A 17609-nucleotide genomic window follows, 5' to 3' on the forward strand; every position below is an offset into this window, starting at 1 on the left:
TTTACTTGGGTCACTCCTGCAGACACTGGTCATTGGGTATCAGAATTTTCCTACTTAATTATCTTCCTCATTGGAAAACTAAGGCTAAGCTTACCTACAAATTGACAAGCCAAATCCTCTTATAAGGAGGCAAAGAAATGGATCAAAAATTATTAACTACCTTTTAAAGAGATAAATAATTTTACATCTATAGAACTAGAAAAGGGTGAGATAATAAAGAAACATTCACAGAAAAGGATATTAAAAGCATACTGCAGAAATTTAAAAACCTGTAGAAATAAAAAAAATACTGTAGAAATTAAAATGCAATAAGCAGGTTAGGAGATAAAGTTGGGGATATTCTTTTAAAGTAAAACAAAAAGACAAAGAGATAGAAAATGGAAAAGGAAGTTAGGGGTTCAAGGTAGGAGATCCATTATCCAAATGACATGATTTTGAGAAAGGGGCAAAAAAAACAGAAGAGCAAGAAATAAATTATCAAGAATTGAAGCCTCCGAGTGGGAGCAGTGGGTGCAGGAGAGTGCAATTTTTCATTATAAAATTGTGATATCATTTTACTTTTCAATAAATGTATGTACTGCTTTGGTACAAAAATTTTATTGAATAGGTAAACAAAAATAAAACTCCAAATGTCAGCAGAAAGGCATCAGGCCTAACGATGCCTCAGTAGTGGAGTGTAATCACTGCTCCCATAAAGTACAGAGACAGATCCTTGAGTAGCAATATACAGAGAAACAAAGAAAGGAACTGTTAGAACACACAGAAACCATTCCCTCCAATGATTAACTAAAACATTTGCCTTCATTCAACTCCCTAAATTCATTCATAGGAGCTAGGTACCTGGATGAGATACTAAAACCAGATAATAATGACAGCAGTTTATTTCAAAAATTCAATTCTGTAATAAGACTTTGAGGAATAAATCATAGAAAACATAACAAAAAGGAAGCTAAGGTATTACAAAATCTTATACGGCTTCAATATCCATAGAACACCACGTTCATGCCAGGGCGGCCATGATTACAATCATGGGAAAGTTTAGAAAAGATCGCCCTCTAGAGGAATGTCTCATTAACCATTTTAAAGCAAAACTTGAAACCTGCAGTCTATGACCTGCCAAAGTTAAAATACAGAGAAAACACAAAATATTTCATAAACAGTAAAAAGCAAAATAAAAAGTACCAATTTAGCTTCAACTGATAACTACTTTGGCCAGAATTTATTTTAAGGAATATAATTAAAAAGAGAGAAAAATATGCCATATTACAAATGATATAGATAAAAGATAAAATAGTCAAAAAGACTTGTTTTTATTGTATTAAATTTAATATAAAGTAAAATTTAGAGATAATATAAGAGTTTTTAAAATATATTCCATAGGTGATTTTGTTTTCCTCAAAACTATCTTATCTTAAACTTTCTCTCAATTTTGCTATGAACCTGTAACTGCTCTATAAAATAATCTATTAAAAAATCATGCTATCTTTATTTAGTAGACGGTTTCTTCAATTAGGGCTTGTGAAATAGAAGCACTTTGTCTTCAGGACAGTATTTATTATAAGGCCTCTCTTTTCAATCTACTTTCCCTAAAGAACTCATCTGCCCTCTCCAATAAATAAGAGGGAGTGACATAAAAATAATTTAAGTATGCATAGTTTTTGTGCATAGAAATCTAAAGACAAAGATGATCAACTAATTTATAAGAAAAAAAAAACTCACTAGGGAAACTAATAGACTTAAAACAAGAAATTAGAAACTTCACCAGAACTACAAGAAAGTACATGCAACCAGTTTAAAAAAAAAAAAAAGGTACTAAACTATGATAGCCTAAAAGAAGATTTTTATCCATTTAACATGTATACACTATATATATACTCTGTGTCATATGAGGCATAAAATTTAAAGCAGAGCTACAGTGCACATGATTGATTTTTCTTGGCAAAAATTAAAACATACAAATGGAAACTTCAATCCAGAAGTAAACAGTGATGTGGAAAGAGAAGTCAAGAAACATCACATTATTATTGATTGTCTTAAGGACATGAAACTATATAAGGTTGAAACGTGTGGTTGCTTTGTATTTACAACTGTGATGTGGTCTGTATCAAGAAAACTACCGATCAACAAAAGTAAGTAATTACAATAAACCATCAAATGAAGGCTATAAACAGAGTTTCTAACAAAAACAAAGAATGCCTCATATAGATGCCAAGAAGAAAAGTGATGCTACCAGTTACTTAGAAGCACTTTATTAAAATAGGGAGACTTCAAGTCCAAGAAATTGGAGGCCCCATCTACAGGACTCAGAGTCCTATCAACTACTTCCATTTGAAAGAAGCAGAATCTGGAATTCAGACGCCTGAAGCTATGATTCCCTTGAGGACTTATGACTTAATGGAAAGGAGACACCTCTGAGAACCACACAAGTGAATCCAAAATCTCTCTGTTGATGCAACAGAAAAAAAAAAAAGGAAAAAAACAAATTCTTTGGAAGCCCTATCACATAGTAACTGCCATATTCTTGAATCCAAACTGGAAAACTAATTTGCAAAATAAAGAAATGCAAAGGCCAGAGAATGGATGGATTAATTTATTCAACAATATTTCCTAATGTATGGTATCGCATACATAAAGAAAGCTGAGCACCAAAGAATTGATGCTTTCGAACTGTGGTGCTAGAGAAGACTCTTGAGAGTCCTTTGGACAGCAAGAAGATCAAACCAGCCAATACTAAAGGAAATCAACCCTGAATATTCATTGGAAGTACTGATGCTGAAGTTGAAGCTCCAATACTTTGTCCACCTGATGTGAAGAACACTGGAAAAGATCCTGATGCTGGGAAAGACTAAGGACAGGAGGAGAAGGGGGCGACAGAGGACCAGATGGTTGGATGGCATCACCGACTCAATGGACACGAGTTTAAGCAAACTCCAGGAGATAGTGAAGGACAGGGAAGCCTGGCATGCTGCAGTCCATAGGGTCAAAAAGACTCAGATACATTAAGAAACAATGTCAGAAATCAACTTACTAATTTTGAGCTTAATAATGCTACAAGATCCTATACATAATAGGGTCACAATTATATTTCAGTCACTTATTATTGGATGAATTCTTCATTTACTCTCTTTTCTGTATATAAGGTACTATACAAAAATATGAATAGTGAATAGGCCCTATATACCTCATCAATAATAAACAAAATCAATAATGAAACTAATCACAGCAGGTAATCTTCTCCTAAGTTATTTCATATGTGCCAGACACCATTCAAAGTGCTTTGATCCTCACAGTAACTCTGTAAGGGAGGTACTTTTATTATCCCCATATTACTGATAGAGAATTAAGGCACAGGCAGAGCAAGTACTGTGTTTCAATTAAAGGAGTCAGAAAGTCACCCAGCTTCCACCACAGGAAGTCTGACTGCAGGTCCTCCAACTGACTCCAGAAGAAAAAAGTCACAGTTAATAACGGAGATCATCAAAACTAATAGGTAGAAAGCAGTAAGCAATCAATCCAGATAAAGAACTTACAGAAGAAACACATACTGGAGTTAGGCACTTTATGTTAAGAGGGAGAAAGCACACTGCGAGCTGAGCTGAGCTGCCAAGATGCATTCAACGTTTACCTGAAGAAATAAGCAGAAAGCAACTCAGGTGCAGAAACAAGGTGTCGACTGAAGCTGAAAAGCAAAAGCAAGTAATTAAATTTGCTTGAAGCGTAAATAATAGTGCCAGAAAGGGTTTCTTCATTCAGCAAAAACTTCCTAACTGGTACAGGGAATGCCTCATCTCCCAGAGGACTACTTGCCTGTCTCCTTGAAGCTCCCAATACCCGCAACCACACTCACTTCCTATTTCTATGAGAGAACACAAGCAGTCGTCTCTTCGCCCTCTAGTGTGAGTGCACGCATGCTCAGTCAGGTCCGACTCTCTCTGGATCCCATGGACTGCACCGCGCCAGACTCCCCCATCCACAGAATTTTCCAGGCAAGAATACTGCAGTGGGTTGCCATTTCCTAGTCCAGCTTTGCCCTCTAACTTTTCCTCATTTTCCATCAATGCTCACTGAAAGGCCTGTCAGTATGGCCTCCAATTTCTCTCTTCCCATCCTTAATAAAATCCACCCCTATCAGGCCCCCAGGGCTCCACCAAAATTGCCCTTATCAAAGCCACAAGTCCTCTCTTGACTAAATGCAATGGCATTCTATCTTTTTCTCAGTCCTTATCTTAATTGTCCTATTGGCAGAATTTAACACATTAATCACTCCCTTTCTTTTTTCAGGGAAAAAAAAATGTCTTCCTTTGGCCTCTAGGATTTCTCATGTGTGGCTTTCTTTCTATGCCACTTACTACTTAAAGTTGAAGGCCCTAGGGCTCAGACCTGAGACATCTCCATCTTTTCATACTCATTCATTTACTAGGTGATCCCCTCCTGCTTTGGCTTGCTTTATCTATGCCTTCTCAACATTCATTCTCAGCCTGTTCCTTCCCACTGAACTCCAGATTCATAAAACCAACCACCTGCCTAGCATCACTAGGTCAAGATCCCTCTTAAACTAAACATATCCAAAACATGTCCGTCTCCTAGTTTCGAATCCTGTCTCTATTCTCAGACCTGCTTTACCCCCGTGATCCTCATTTCCTGTGATAGCAGTCCCACCCTTCCAGGTGCTCAGGCCAAAAGCCTTACTGGTCACCCTGACTTCTCTCTTTCCTCGCCTGGATTTCTGCGATATCCTCTTCACTGGTCTCAAAAGGGTTCTAATCTTACCAGACGGCAGACGGTGCATTTTCAATACACATCTCCATTCTGCAGTCTTGCCATGTCACTCAAAACCCTCCACAACTTCCCTATTTCACTCTGAGTAAAATCCAAAGCCTGACATGACCTGGCTGCACTTCCTCTCTGACCACATCTACTCTGCAGCTTGCATGATGCTTCTCAGCCACATGGGTCTCCTTGCCACTCCAGGGACACTCCAGATACATTCCCAGCTCAGGGGCTTTCCACTGGCTGTCTCTTCTGCCTGGAACACGCTCAGCAGGTATCTGCACGACTTCCTTCCACAGCTCCAACAGAACTCCTTTCAAATGTCATCTTCTCAGTAAGGCCTGCTGGAAGCATCCTAATTTCAAACTGCAGTCCTCTCCGGTACACCCTATTTCCCTTCCTTTACTTTGTTCCATAGCACAGAAAACTATCTGTTCATCCATCCATCCACCTACCATCTATCCTATGTATCATACATACCACTCCACTAGAAAGTCCGTTCCATGGAAACAGAGATGCTTTCCTCTTTTAGTCACTGCTGTATCCTTAGAGCTCAGGAACGTAGTAACATTAATGAAAAGTTCTTGAATAAAATGAAAGAATCTTACAGATGTTAAAATGAAAAGCAACATTACCATGAATGAAAAGTTCTTCATTCTGACAAGTAATGAATTGTTTTTATTAGAAAAGCTTGATAGATGTTTGAAAACTTTCATTTGAAGACTTAGAATCTACATTTTACCAAATACTACGTGAGGTACCAAGGTACACATATGAATAAGAAAAAGATCCTCTCTTCATAGAGGTCAATCCACTGGGAGACACAGGCATGCAATGAACAAATAACATATTAAAATATAATAAAATTATGTTCACAGTACCAATACCAAGCCTGATAAAGAAGACACAACATCAAGAGATGTTTAAAAGAGGTTTAAGAGATGAAGTGACAGTGTTAGCTAGATCAGAATGAAGTAGGGTTTTAGTAAACATTCAGGGGATAAAAATTATTTCCAGAAGAGTATGTCAAGAAATGAATATATGTGGCCTTTTCAGGGAAGGGTATGGAAATGTAGGTGCGGTGGGACAAGAAGCTGGGAAGAAGATAAAACCTTCCATAACATCCCCAAAGCATGGTGAAACACTGAAAAACTGAAAGTAGGAAAGTGGAAGAGTGTATTTACGGTTAACAAAGAAAATGCTTCCAATAGTTAAAAAAAAAAAGGGCTAGAGGCTACTGAAACAGATGAGGTAAGAAATGATGGTAAGAGGTTCTTAATCATTTCTGTCGTGGACTACTTCAACAGTCCAGAAAAGTCTGTGGATTCTTTCTCAGAATAATACTTACAAATGTGTGGGATATAATACACAGAATTACAAAAGAAAACTGTATTATTATATTGAAGTAGAGCTAGCAGTTTATTTTAAAAATTAAGTTCTGCTATAGTAATACATGTAAATAAATATTAAAAGCAGTAATATTACATAATAATATATAAAAATTCTCAAGCAATGATGAGCATAAACCATATTTCAAAATATATCAACAATTCAAAACACTTCAAAATATATTTTTTGTATATGATACAAAAGCATCTGTGTTTTTATTGGTGACAGTGTTACAAGAACTGCTATTACTAGCGTGTGTTGTCTATATTCATAGTAAAAGAAAACATTTAACTTTGGGTAGGGGATCATAAACCTAAAGTTGAGATATTTTCCTACCCACGTTCATGGATCTTAAGAATGCCCTACAAAGACTAAGGTCCAGGCAACAAGATTAGAAATGAAAGAGATATTTAGAGAGAGTTATGTTTCAAATAAATAAACATCCTCTGTTCAGTAAAAAATGGCAAATAGATAAAATAATCCTAACAAACTGGATTGCCTCCAGAAAGTAAAAAGGAAATATCCCTATATCAACTGTTATTTAACAGTTTCCTTTACTTTGCTAAAAAGAGCACAGACAAACAACAGTAATACCGCCAAAGCATGATTCATTTTCAAGATGAATCCCTCCCCGTTCAAAAGTTTACATTGTTTTTGACTAGCATCAGATTGTTTATCCACACAAACTGTAAATACATCATTTTTAGAACTAACCAACAACAATGCCCATTTTGTTTTGACATGTACCGTACAAAAAGAACATAAAGAAAAATGACCAGCACTCGAATGTCTGCACTTGAAAAATGAGAAAAAATGACGGAGTAAGCAGGTAAAATTCCAACTTAATAAAACTTCAGCACACATTATGAGAAGGAAAATGTCCCCTAAAATTCTTTGCTTTCAAAGGGGAATTTAAGGACAGCCGTGTTGCCCCAAAACCCATAATCTTCTCTCTGAGATGTCTTCTCTTAACTTTATGCAAAAATATTAAGAAAGTTGTGAAAGCAATAATGCTGAGACAAAATAATATATTTTGACAGAGAATTCAAGTATTACTCTTCAAAGGCCTGATCTTTTACAAATGACAAATCCTTAATTGGCTGGCACTTCGCACTCTTCAGCAAAAATACATGGAAAGGTATTAGTTCAGCACTCAGTATGTGCTTTTTCCCCTTAGACAAGAGCAGAGATGACCTCAATTTTCTGTGCATCTTATGCCCAAAGTCTAACACAGAACCCAGTATATGGTATCTTATTAGAGAAGGAAGAATGGGAAGAAATGAGGAGCTCAGAAGAACACTCTGAAAAGGCACACATGCAAAGACTATACATTCTCCCTATTTTTCTACTAATACATCTGGTTCTCTGGTCAACCTAGCCACCCAGTGTGCACACTGAATCTCTCTCTATGAAGTTTATGGTGAAACTGAAGTTAAGAAAAATATGCAACACAAAAAGCAAAGCCCTTGAAGAACCTATGTTGTTCAATGTTCAGTCATTAAGTTGTGTCTGACTCTTTGTGACTCCATGGACTGTAGCATACCTGGCTTCCTTGTCCTTCACTATCTCCTGGAATTTGCTCAAACTCATGTCCATTGAGTCGAAAATGCCATCCAACCATTTCATCCTCTGTTGCCCTCTTCTCCTGCCCTCTATCTGTGCCAGCATCAGGGTCTTTTCCAATGAGTCAGCTCTTCACATCAGGTGGCCAAAGTATTGGAGCTTCAGCTTCACCATCAATCCTTCCAATGAATATTCAGGGTTGATTTCCTTCAGAATTGACTGGTTTGATTTTCTTGCTGTCCAATGGACTCTCAAAAGTCTTCTCCAGCACCACAATTTGAAAGCATTAGTTTTTTGGCACTCAGTCTATACCACCACCTAATTATAGAACAAAGTTGTATTGCTGTTGTTTAGTAGCTAAAGTTATGTCCAGCTCTTTTGTGACTCCATGGACTGTAGCCCACCAGACTCCTCTATCCATGGGATTTCCCAGGCAAGAATACTGGAGTGGGTTGCTATTTCCTTCTCCAGGGGATCTTCCTGACTCAGGGATCAAACCCGCATCTCCTGCATTGGCAGACTTTACTACTGAGCCAACAGAGAACCCAATGTGACAAAAGTTACACCAAAAACTGGAAGGAATCATTTCTGAAGTAAAATGTCCTGCAAATAGCTGAAAATATGAATAAATATCTCAAAGCTTTCTAAACCTTTTAAGCATGCTAAATACTTTTTTTAATGACTGTTTTCACCCAAGACTTATTGTAAAAGATTTTCATAGACCACTAGTTAAATATAAATGAATCACAACTGTTCTTATAAAAAATAATAGAACCAAAGCACAAAACATCATCTAGGTAGAAAACAAAGATCTCAAACTTGGGACTTGACTGGTGGTCCGCCAGGTAGGACTTCACTTCCTAATGCAGGGGTTGTAGGTTCCATCCTTGGTCAGGGAGAGAAGATCTCCACATGCCTGCCTTGTGGCCATAAAACCAAAGCAACATAAAACAGAAGCAATGTTGCACCAAATTCAATAAAGACTTTAAAAATGGTCCACATTAAAACAATCTCAAAACAAAAACAAAAAAGGGCCCAAACTTTTCTGAGTTGCAGAATTTCTCCCCAGGATTCTAGTTACAAATATATTTTTTCAGTCTATCTTAAAATTTCCTCCAAAGAAAAAATATATCTAAATTTATCTATTACATGTATCTTTAATTGACTAGGTATTACAAAAGCCCATGTGTTCAAGCAGGAGCTAAAACAAATAAGGATAAGGATATATCCAGAACCACAAAGATATACTCTAACAAGTACTTGTACACACATGTTCATAGTACCACTATCCACAAAAGCTAGAAGGTGGAAAGAACCCAAATATCCATCAATGGATGAATGGATAAAATACTGTGGGACATACACATAACAGAATACAATTCAACCATAAAAAGGAATGAAGTGCTGATACATACTACAAAGTGGCTGTACCGCAAAGAAGCCAGAGAAAACGTGATATATTTTATGACTGCAGTTATATGAAATATCCATATCAGGTGCATCTGTAGAAATGGAAGCAGATTGGTGGTTGCTAGGGACTTGGGCACAGAAGAGTGGGGAGGAATTTCTTAAAGAATATGCAGTTTTTGTTTGGAGTGAAGAAAATATATTTGGAACTAGACAGAAGTTGTTGTAAAATTGCTATATCATGTACAACTCATTGGAACCCTATGGACTACAACACACCAGGCTCCCCTGTCCTTCACTATCTCCCAGAGTTTCCTCAAGTCCACTGAGTCAGTGATGCCATCCAACCATCTCATCCTCTGTCACTCCCTTCTCCTCCTGTCCTCAATCTTTCCCAACATCAGGGTCTTTTCCAATGAATTGGCTTCTTCCCATCAGGTGGCCAAAGTATCGGAGCTTCAGCCTCAACATCAGTCCTTCCAATGAATATTCAGGGTTGATTTCTTTTAGGATTGACTGATTTGATCTCCTTGAAGTCCAAGGGACTCTCAAAAGTCTTCTCCAGCACCACAATTCGAAAGCATCAATTCTTCAGCACTCAGTCTTCTTCATGGTCCAACTCTCACATCTGTACATGACTACTGGAAAAACCATAGCTTTGACTATAAAGACCTTTGTCAGCAAAGTGATGTTTCTGCTAGATTTCCAAGGAGCAAGCATCTTTTAATTTCTTGGCTGCAGTCACCATCCACAGTGATTTTGGAGTCCAAGAAAATAACTACAACCACTCTGGTAGTATCTACCAAAGTCAAGATTTGCATACGTTGTAACCTAGTATTTCCACTCAAAAATGAGCACACATTTGTGCTATGAAACATTTTCATATCTTCATTATATATAAGAACTCCACAAGAAACCACCAAAATATAAATCAACAGTTGGAGAAAGAATAAATAAGTAGAAATATATTTATACAAATGGAATATGTAAGAGAAATGGAAATAAATGAATTAAACCTACACAGAAATATATGAATTAATCTCACAAACAATAGTGAGCAATAGTTCACTTTTTTAAAAGTAAGGAAGTGATTACCCTAAAGTCAGAATCATGGTTTGCTTTTATGGAAAGGGGGCACAAAAATGGAGTTCTGACGCTTTATTTATTGGTTAGGATGATGGTTATACAAGTATTTTCTCTAAAATAAAGTAACGACTTCTATGTATCTTTGGGATTTGGGGGCTTTTTGTGCAACACATTGATAGAAATCCCACAGAGGTGTATTTTAAGATAAAATGCAAATGCTGCTCTAAAATATGTATGACTCAAGACTATCCCTCTCCCACAATAGATATTTCTTAATAAACTATAGTACTGACTCTGGTTAAAGCCAGAGTTTTCTGGAAAAGATCTACAGATAAAAAATTCAATCTCTAAATTTATGAAAACGGTCTTGAACACCATATTCCATATACATGGCATCAAGTAATCCTTATACAGTTAAAAAGTTAGGGAGTTAAAATAGTATGGTAATGATCATCATCACCATTATTTGAATTTATTAAATGATTTAATATAGTAAGAATGTCCTCAAATGAACCCAAGATCTTCTTTGTATGAACAGAGTAGAAAAATGGGTTTACTTTATTCCAGATCTCAAAAATTAAAGGTAAAAGGGAGAAGGACTGTTGGGAACAGTGAAGAGAGAGAAAACTGAGTTTACCATGCAGAGGGGATCCAGAGGGGCTGCTGGATAGACCTGGAACAGGGCTACAGCGACCTCCTTGCTTAGACGTCAGTTCCTGTTCAATCTCTTCCAGCCCAGCGCTCTTCTGGAAACGGCTCATACGATTCACGACTCGTGGTGACATATGTGTTCGAACACAAGGCTGGCCACCATACGGGTTGATTGGGAAAACATGGGAAGTGCCCCGGAGTGTACTGACCACAACCCAGCGACAGTCATGGCTGAAGCATATGTCTTGCACCTAGAAATGAAACATGGAAAAACACAGAAATGACTGCAACTATTCAGATTTAATGAAGAACATCACACACATATTTCCAAATATAAACAGAAACGCTTGCCTGGTTACCAAATTTATCTCAGATCAGGTTATCTTTTCAAAATGCTTATTTTAAAGATTAGACTCATTCTAAATAGTGATCAAAACTTCACATCAGGGATTTGATAAGATTTAGATATTCTAAAGGGAATTCTGTCCCTTGCTGTATAGAGTGCCAAATCAGAAAACAAGACCCAGGCGGTTTCATCTATAAACCTATATTTTAAATAGATATATATGTATATATATGTATATGTATATATATATATATACACACACATACATACACACACACACATGGATAATATTCATTTCTTTAAAGGCATCTGCCTTCCAAAAAGTAAGAGAAAAATTAAAACATACATTATACAATGTATACAAGGTGAAGTTATTAATCTAATCATTTGTTCAACAAATACCTGCTAGGTAACATGCTAATAAACACTAAGAACAAGAGGCAGATAAAATCATCCTTGATCTCACAGCCTACAAGGAAGGAAAGACATAAGAAATTAACAAAAATATAACATATAAAAGTGAAAAAACTATTACATATGAGGCACAGTGGTAACAAAAGAGAAGGAATATACAAAATCTGCTTGTGACAGGCAAAAAGGAGATGTTTGAGAGGGTAGATACAGGATCAGGAGTGGCATCAAAAAACATGATCTGAATAGTTCTGGGTTCTGAAAATGAGTTTTGAAGTAGGATATATTTATAAAGAAAAGAGAGAAGAGCATTCTAATTCAGACATATTAAGAAATTCTACTTTGGATACAAATGCATAGACATAAGATGGAAGGGGCTTCCCACGTGGCTCAGATGGTAAACCTAAATTCAATCCCTTGTTCAGGAAGATCCCCTGGAGAAGGGACTGGCAATCCACTCCAGTATTCCTGTCTGGAGAATCCCATGGACAGAGGAGTCTGACAGTCTACAGTTCATGGCGTCGCAAAGAATCGGATACACCTGAGAGACTGACACTTTCACTTTCAAGATGGAAATGAGTGGCAAGTCATTCTCTACGCCAGAAACAACATGGAAGTCAGAGCAAGTGGCATCTGGATTTTACTTAGAAAAGAGTGCAGTACAGGTTTCAATTCCGAGCAACTCCCTAGCAGTCCAGTGGTTAAGACTCAGCACTTTCACTGCCCTGGGTCCGAGTGCCATCCCTGGCAGAGAACTAAGATCCCGCAAGCAGCACGGCACAGCCAAAGAAAAACAGAGCATTCAGTTCTTGAAGGATGACTATGGGAGTGAAATGCAGGCAAGTGGATTTGTAGTAGAGATAAGGATAGCTGAAGGAAAGTTAGGTAGGAGTTCCTTCGATAAACACAGCAGCTAAAGGACTCTGAAGAGAAGAAGGAAGAGAAAATGTCTCAGAACACTCTACTGCTGCTGCTACTGCCAAGTCACTTCAGTCGTGTCTGACTCTGGGCGACCCCATAGACAACAGCCCACCTATGACGACCCAAATGCCCATCAACAGATGACTGGAGAAAAAAGATGTGATACATACATACACACAATGGAATATTTCGGCCATGATAACAATTTAAAAATATTAAAACTTACGTATTGCAGTGGTTGGCAAACACTGCAGGCCATATGCTCTCTCTCAGCTATTTCAACTACTCAACTCTGCCCTTCCAGTGTCAGAGTTACCATAGAAATATATATAGATCAATGCATGCAGTTATGTTCATTAAAAAAAAGAACTTTTTTTACAGAAACAACTGGCTGGCCACAGACCTGATCCAGGTAAAGTTAGTCACTAAATTGTATGACAGTTATCAGACACTAATATGGAATTTCCAGTATTTTCATATTAACAAACTGAATTTATTCCTTTTATCTTGAAACCAGTCTAATGGTGACAATTTAAACAAAAATCTCTATTTATTTTTATACTTTAAAAAGATAGCCAAGTAAAATTCAATACTGCTTTAACCACAGTCTCTTGAAAAACAGGCAAGTCACAGGTACATAAGAAAGATTTCTACACTGGCTAAATGATAAACTAATTTTCCAGAACATAAAGCAATTATCAAACAGTATTTTAAAAAATAAACCAGACAACAAAAGTATGGTAATTTAAAGATACTGATGAGTAGGATTTAACATGAAAAATGCACGTGTGTCTCTATATATATGAATACAAAAAATAGTAGCTAACATTATAACAACATGAGCTAAGTAAAACTCTTGAAGCAATCCAAGAAGCTAATTTTCAATATATTAAATCTTTGATAAGCCTAAATTCAGCTTAAAATCTTGACTAACATTCCAGAAATATACTACAAATAAAAGCTGAAGTATTCATCAAAGTACAAGAATCTAGAACCTTTGAAATAAAAAGAAATTTTAGTTTTATACATCAAACCAGTATTTCATTGCAAGACGACTGATAGAAAAAATGATCAATACACAGATAAAGCCTAAACTGAACCGCATGCCCACCCATGTCAATTATTGTGACACATCCCAACTGCCACGTTAATGTTATAATTAAAGAAGCTCCTGATTCTTTACGTGAGAAATTTAACTCCCAGAGAGTCTAGAATTACAAATAGAAAGTCATTCCTCAAGTGTCTCATCTGCCTTCTTTGCCTACAGTAACTTTCAACTAAACAAATTACAGAAAAACAAAAGAAAAGGAAGCAGCAGGCCAAAGAAAAGGGTAAATGGCAGAAGCAAGAGAGAAGAAACACAGCACCAGACGAATTTAATATTGTTCTATCATATGCATTAACACAAGCCAGAATCAAATAAATTAAAAAATCTTTAGGCTTATTGAGTAACTTACATTCCATCATCAGTGGAACTAAACCATGTTATCTAAAACCTTTTTCCAAAACACTTATAATCAAGACAACTTCTTGGTCTTGTCAAGGAAAAGAAGTTTCCTTCTTTTAAGAATACTTCTAAAATGAGGTGGTGGTAACAAACAGTATCAAGGCAAGAAGACAGAATCCCACTAAAAGCTTACTTAGAAAACTGCTGTTAGAGACGTGATTCTGCTCTATGACCTTAAAGACACATCAGGATACATAAATGAGCAGAGACGAGCTGCTGAAGACATCAGCAGTCAAGAAACTAGGGAAAGTTTAATCCTTTAAATAACGTTACAGAGGGTAACAAGTCACCTATCCACAAAATGCAAAACGATGTAACTCTCCATGTTATCAAACAAGTTGGGTGGTTTTTCACATTTGTTAAAAACAAGAAAGACGGGGAACCTTCATTAGGACACTCATTATTATCAGTTTTGAGCTTTTAAATGAGCAAATGTCAACATGCTTAACAAGATATAAATGAGAAATACACAGTGCTTAATTATTTTGCAAATTTCTATTGGGTTACATAATTTATTGCTCTTTAAATACATTATTTGGCATATTTATAACATCTCACACTTGCTTCTTATTGTAATGATGCAAAATTTGGCTATGAGAAACCAATTAGGCCTATAGAAAACTAAATTTTTCTTAAAACTTAGTACAGCTATATTTCAGTAATTCTAATTTATACAAACATTTTTTCAGCAATATAAATCAATTTCATTGATTTATTCACCCAAACAATATTTGGGGCAACAAAAATCTAATATAGCAGACATATATGGAATAATTATGTCCAACATTTTATTAAAACAAAACCCCAAGAATATATTCATTCACAGAACAGGCTGAATTCAAATTACATAAAAAACAACAGTATTTGAGCACTAGAATTAAGTGTTATTACATTTAAGAATCTAAGATACAGCAATCAGCATCACACAAGGCTCTAAATTTATGCCACCAATCTACTCCATGGTTTCAATTAACCAGTAACAGCAGTTTAAAATTTTAGGGTTATTTTAACATCCTAAAATCTAAAGTAGATATTCCCTAACTTCAGTGTGCTAAGAAGCACCTAGATTATCTAGAAGAAATACAGATCTTTGATGCCACGTTCAAAATTACAATTCAGGAGGTGTTGGGAGGTCTTGGGGGAGACACGATCAAGAAATCTGCAGGTTTTGAACACTCAGATAAGGACTCTGCAACTGACCTTAAGTCTCTAATATAGAGCTAGAAAAATTAATAAACTGACCAGAAATAGCAGCCCTGTAGCCCCATACCAAACCTTAGAAATTATGTAAAAGATACTTTTAAAAAAAATTAAGTAAAAGCAATGATTTCCTAGGGTGTGAGTGGGGCAGTAGATTGACTGGAAAGGGCCAGAGGAAACTTTCTGAGATGATGAAAATGCACGATACTTTGATTTATGGTTATACAGATGTAACTAGTGGATGGCACATGGAACACCCAACCTCCTGCCTTCACAACCTCACCTGCCACCACTACAGATGCCTCCTATGCACTGCCCGCAGTCTCTCTTACAGCAGGCGCTGACACAGTTATGATCAGCCAGACAAAAGCAGGATGCTGCTGCAGTATTCTGGGAAAGTATCCACTTTCCTCATAAAAGGAATTAACATCACTGAAGCTGTCCTTACTGTGTGAATTCATCTTACTTTGAATTCAGAAACGATGCCCAGCAGAGTGGCAATTACAAAGTGATCACAAGAAAAAGAAAGTCACTGAGACATTGTACTAAAACCAGCAGCAGCCTTCTTGTAAGGTGAGAAATAAACCCTGTGTTTTTATTTCTGTAGCCAAATATATGCCTAAGGATTCAATTACCAATTCCCTTTCCAACGCCCTTTTAAAAAGAAAGAAAACCTGAAAGCAGAGAGCACTCAGATAAAATATCTCAAATCCCAGGGTACTTAACTATCCTTCAGAAGCCTGTTAAGAATGGCAATCAAACCATAAAGACAAGTCCCATACCACAAACGCTAACTGGTCAAGGTCCAAGCCATCAGATGAGGTTATGTTTAATGAAAACAAAGGAAAATATTTAAAATAAGCTATGTGCCCAAGAATGAATACATAACATTAATTAATTAATATACAATATATTAATATGGGCTTCCCTGGTGGCTCAGTGAAAAAGAATCTCCCTGCCAATGCAGGAGATGCAGGTTCAATCCCTGAACTGGGAAGATCCCCTGGAGAAGGAAATGGCAGCCCACTCCAGTATTCTTGCCTGGAGAATCCCATGGACAGAGGAGCTTGGTGAGCTACAGTCCATGGGGGTCCCAAAAAAGTTGGACACAACTTAGCTACTAAAAACAACATAGATATTCCCAACCCAACAGTTCAATGATTTCTCTTTCAAAATTGATAAATACACTTTCATTTAAAATAGTCTAACTGACAAAGCAACAAGATTAAAAGCAATAAGCTGGTGTGAGAATAAGTTGCTTAAATGGAGATGTGGTAAAGACAGAAAATCCATACATAGCGTCTAACTCATCTGCCTACTCCCTCCCCGTATCGATTCTTCAGATTCATTTATGTAGTCAATAACATATTCAGGGGAAGCCTTTGAAAGCCTGCACTCTGCTAGGTGCTAAAAATTTGAAAATGAGCTAAAATAGGTAGCACACTGAACTCTTGGGCATCTATGTCAGAGAAATGAAAACTATGTTCACATAACATATTCATAATAATGAAAACTAAATAGTTCAGGTGAATGTTTAAACAAACTGTGAAAGTTAGGTTACTTACAAAAGGGTAACATGAGGGGACTGTTCAGTTTCTTGACAGCAGTGGAGGACACACCAACCAACACATGTGATTAAAATATATACATTTACATACACATATACACACACATGAACACAAGCAAATCAGGCGAAACCTGAAAAAGATCAATATATTGTGCCAATGTCAGTATACTGGTGGTCACATACTCCAGTTTTGCAAAATGGCAGCACTGGGATTAACTGGGTAAAACGTACATGGGATCTCTTAGTACAATTTCTTGTAAGTGCACATGAATCTATGATTATTTCAATAAAAATCGAAACAAACAAAACGCGGATGTGACACCTTGGGAACACCACGGTGCCAGCAGTGCCACAGGAGCCGACTCCTGCTTAAGCCTGAACGTGAGTGGAGACGAGGATGAGGGGTGGCCCCAACACGCCAAGGACTACAGTGTGAACCGTGGCAGTGCCAGGAGTGGGGACAGAAAGGAAGGGGCTGCTGTGCCCGGATCCTCCCTGGACGCTGGTGAGTAGCACCGCTGCTCATCCAGAAATAACTGGCATGAACGCTTTTGGCCAAATGAGGAAAAAAGGCTAACACTCCTGGCTGCTCCCATCGTATCTGCAGGCTGGCCTCCCCCGCCACCAAGACAGGGGATCATGAGATCACCTGGCAGCTGTCGCTGGAAAAACTGGCATGAGCACCTTAAACACGTTAGTCCATGTCCTCGTGTAAGGGGAGACAGCCCATACCCTCGTAGAAGCAGAAAACACCCCAGAACAAAGCGTAAGCATAGTTCAGAGAACTAACG

The 17609-nt window shown here is 37.2% G+C and overlaps 1 protein-coding gene across 30 annotated transcripts in view; it reads right to left on the reverse strand.

Moving 5' to 3' along the window:
- The window catches only part of BCAS3 (BCAS3 microtubule associated cell migration factor), a 608745-nt gene that overhangs the window by 358464 nt on the left and 232672 nt on the right, over positions 1-17609 (reverse strand). For all 30 annotated transcript variants that reach the window (XM_069602698.1, XM_069602701.1, XM_069602691.1 and 27 more), the window contains exon 15: positions 10853-11117. In XM_069602698.1, coding sequence (XP_069458799.1) covers positions 10853-11117 — 265 coding nt within the window. The remainder of the gene's footprint in view (positions 1-10852; positions 11118-17609) is intronic.

Source organism: Ovis canadensis, chromosome 11 (genome assembly GCF_042477335.2).
Source record: "Ovis canadensis isolate MfBH-ARS-UI-01 breed Bighorn chromosome 11, ARS-UI_OviCan_v2, whole genome shotgun sequence".
NCBI lineage: Eukaryota > Metazoa > Chordata > Mammalia > Artiodactyla > Bovidae > Ovis > Ovis canadensis.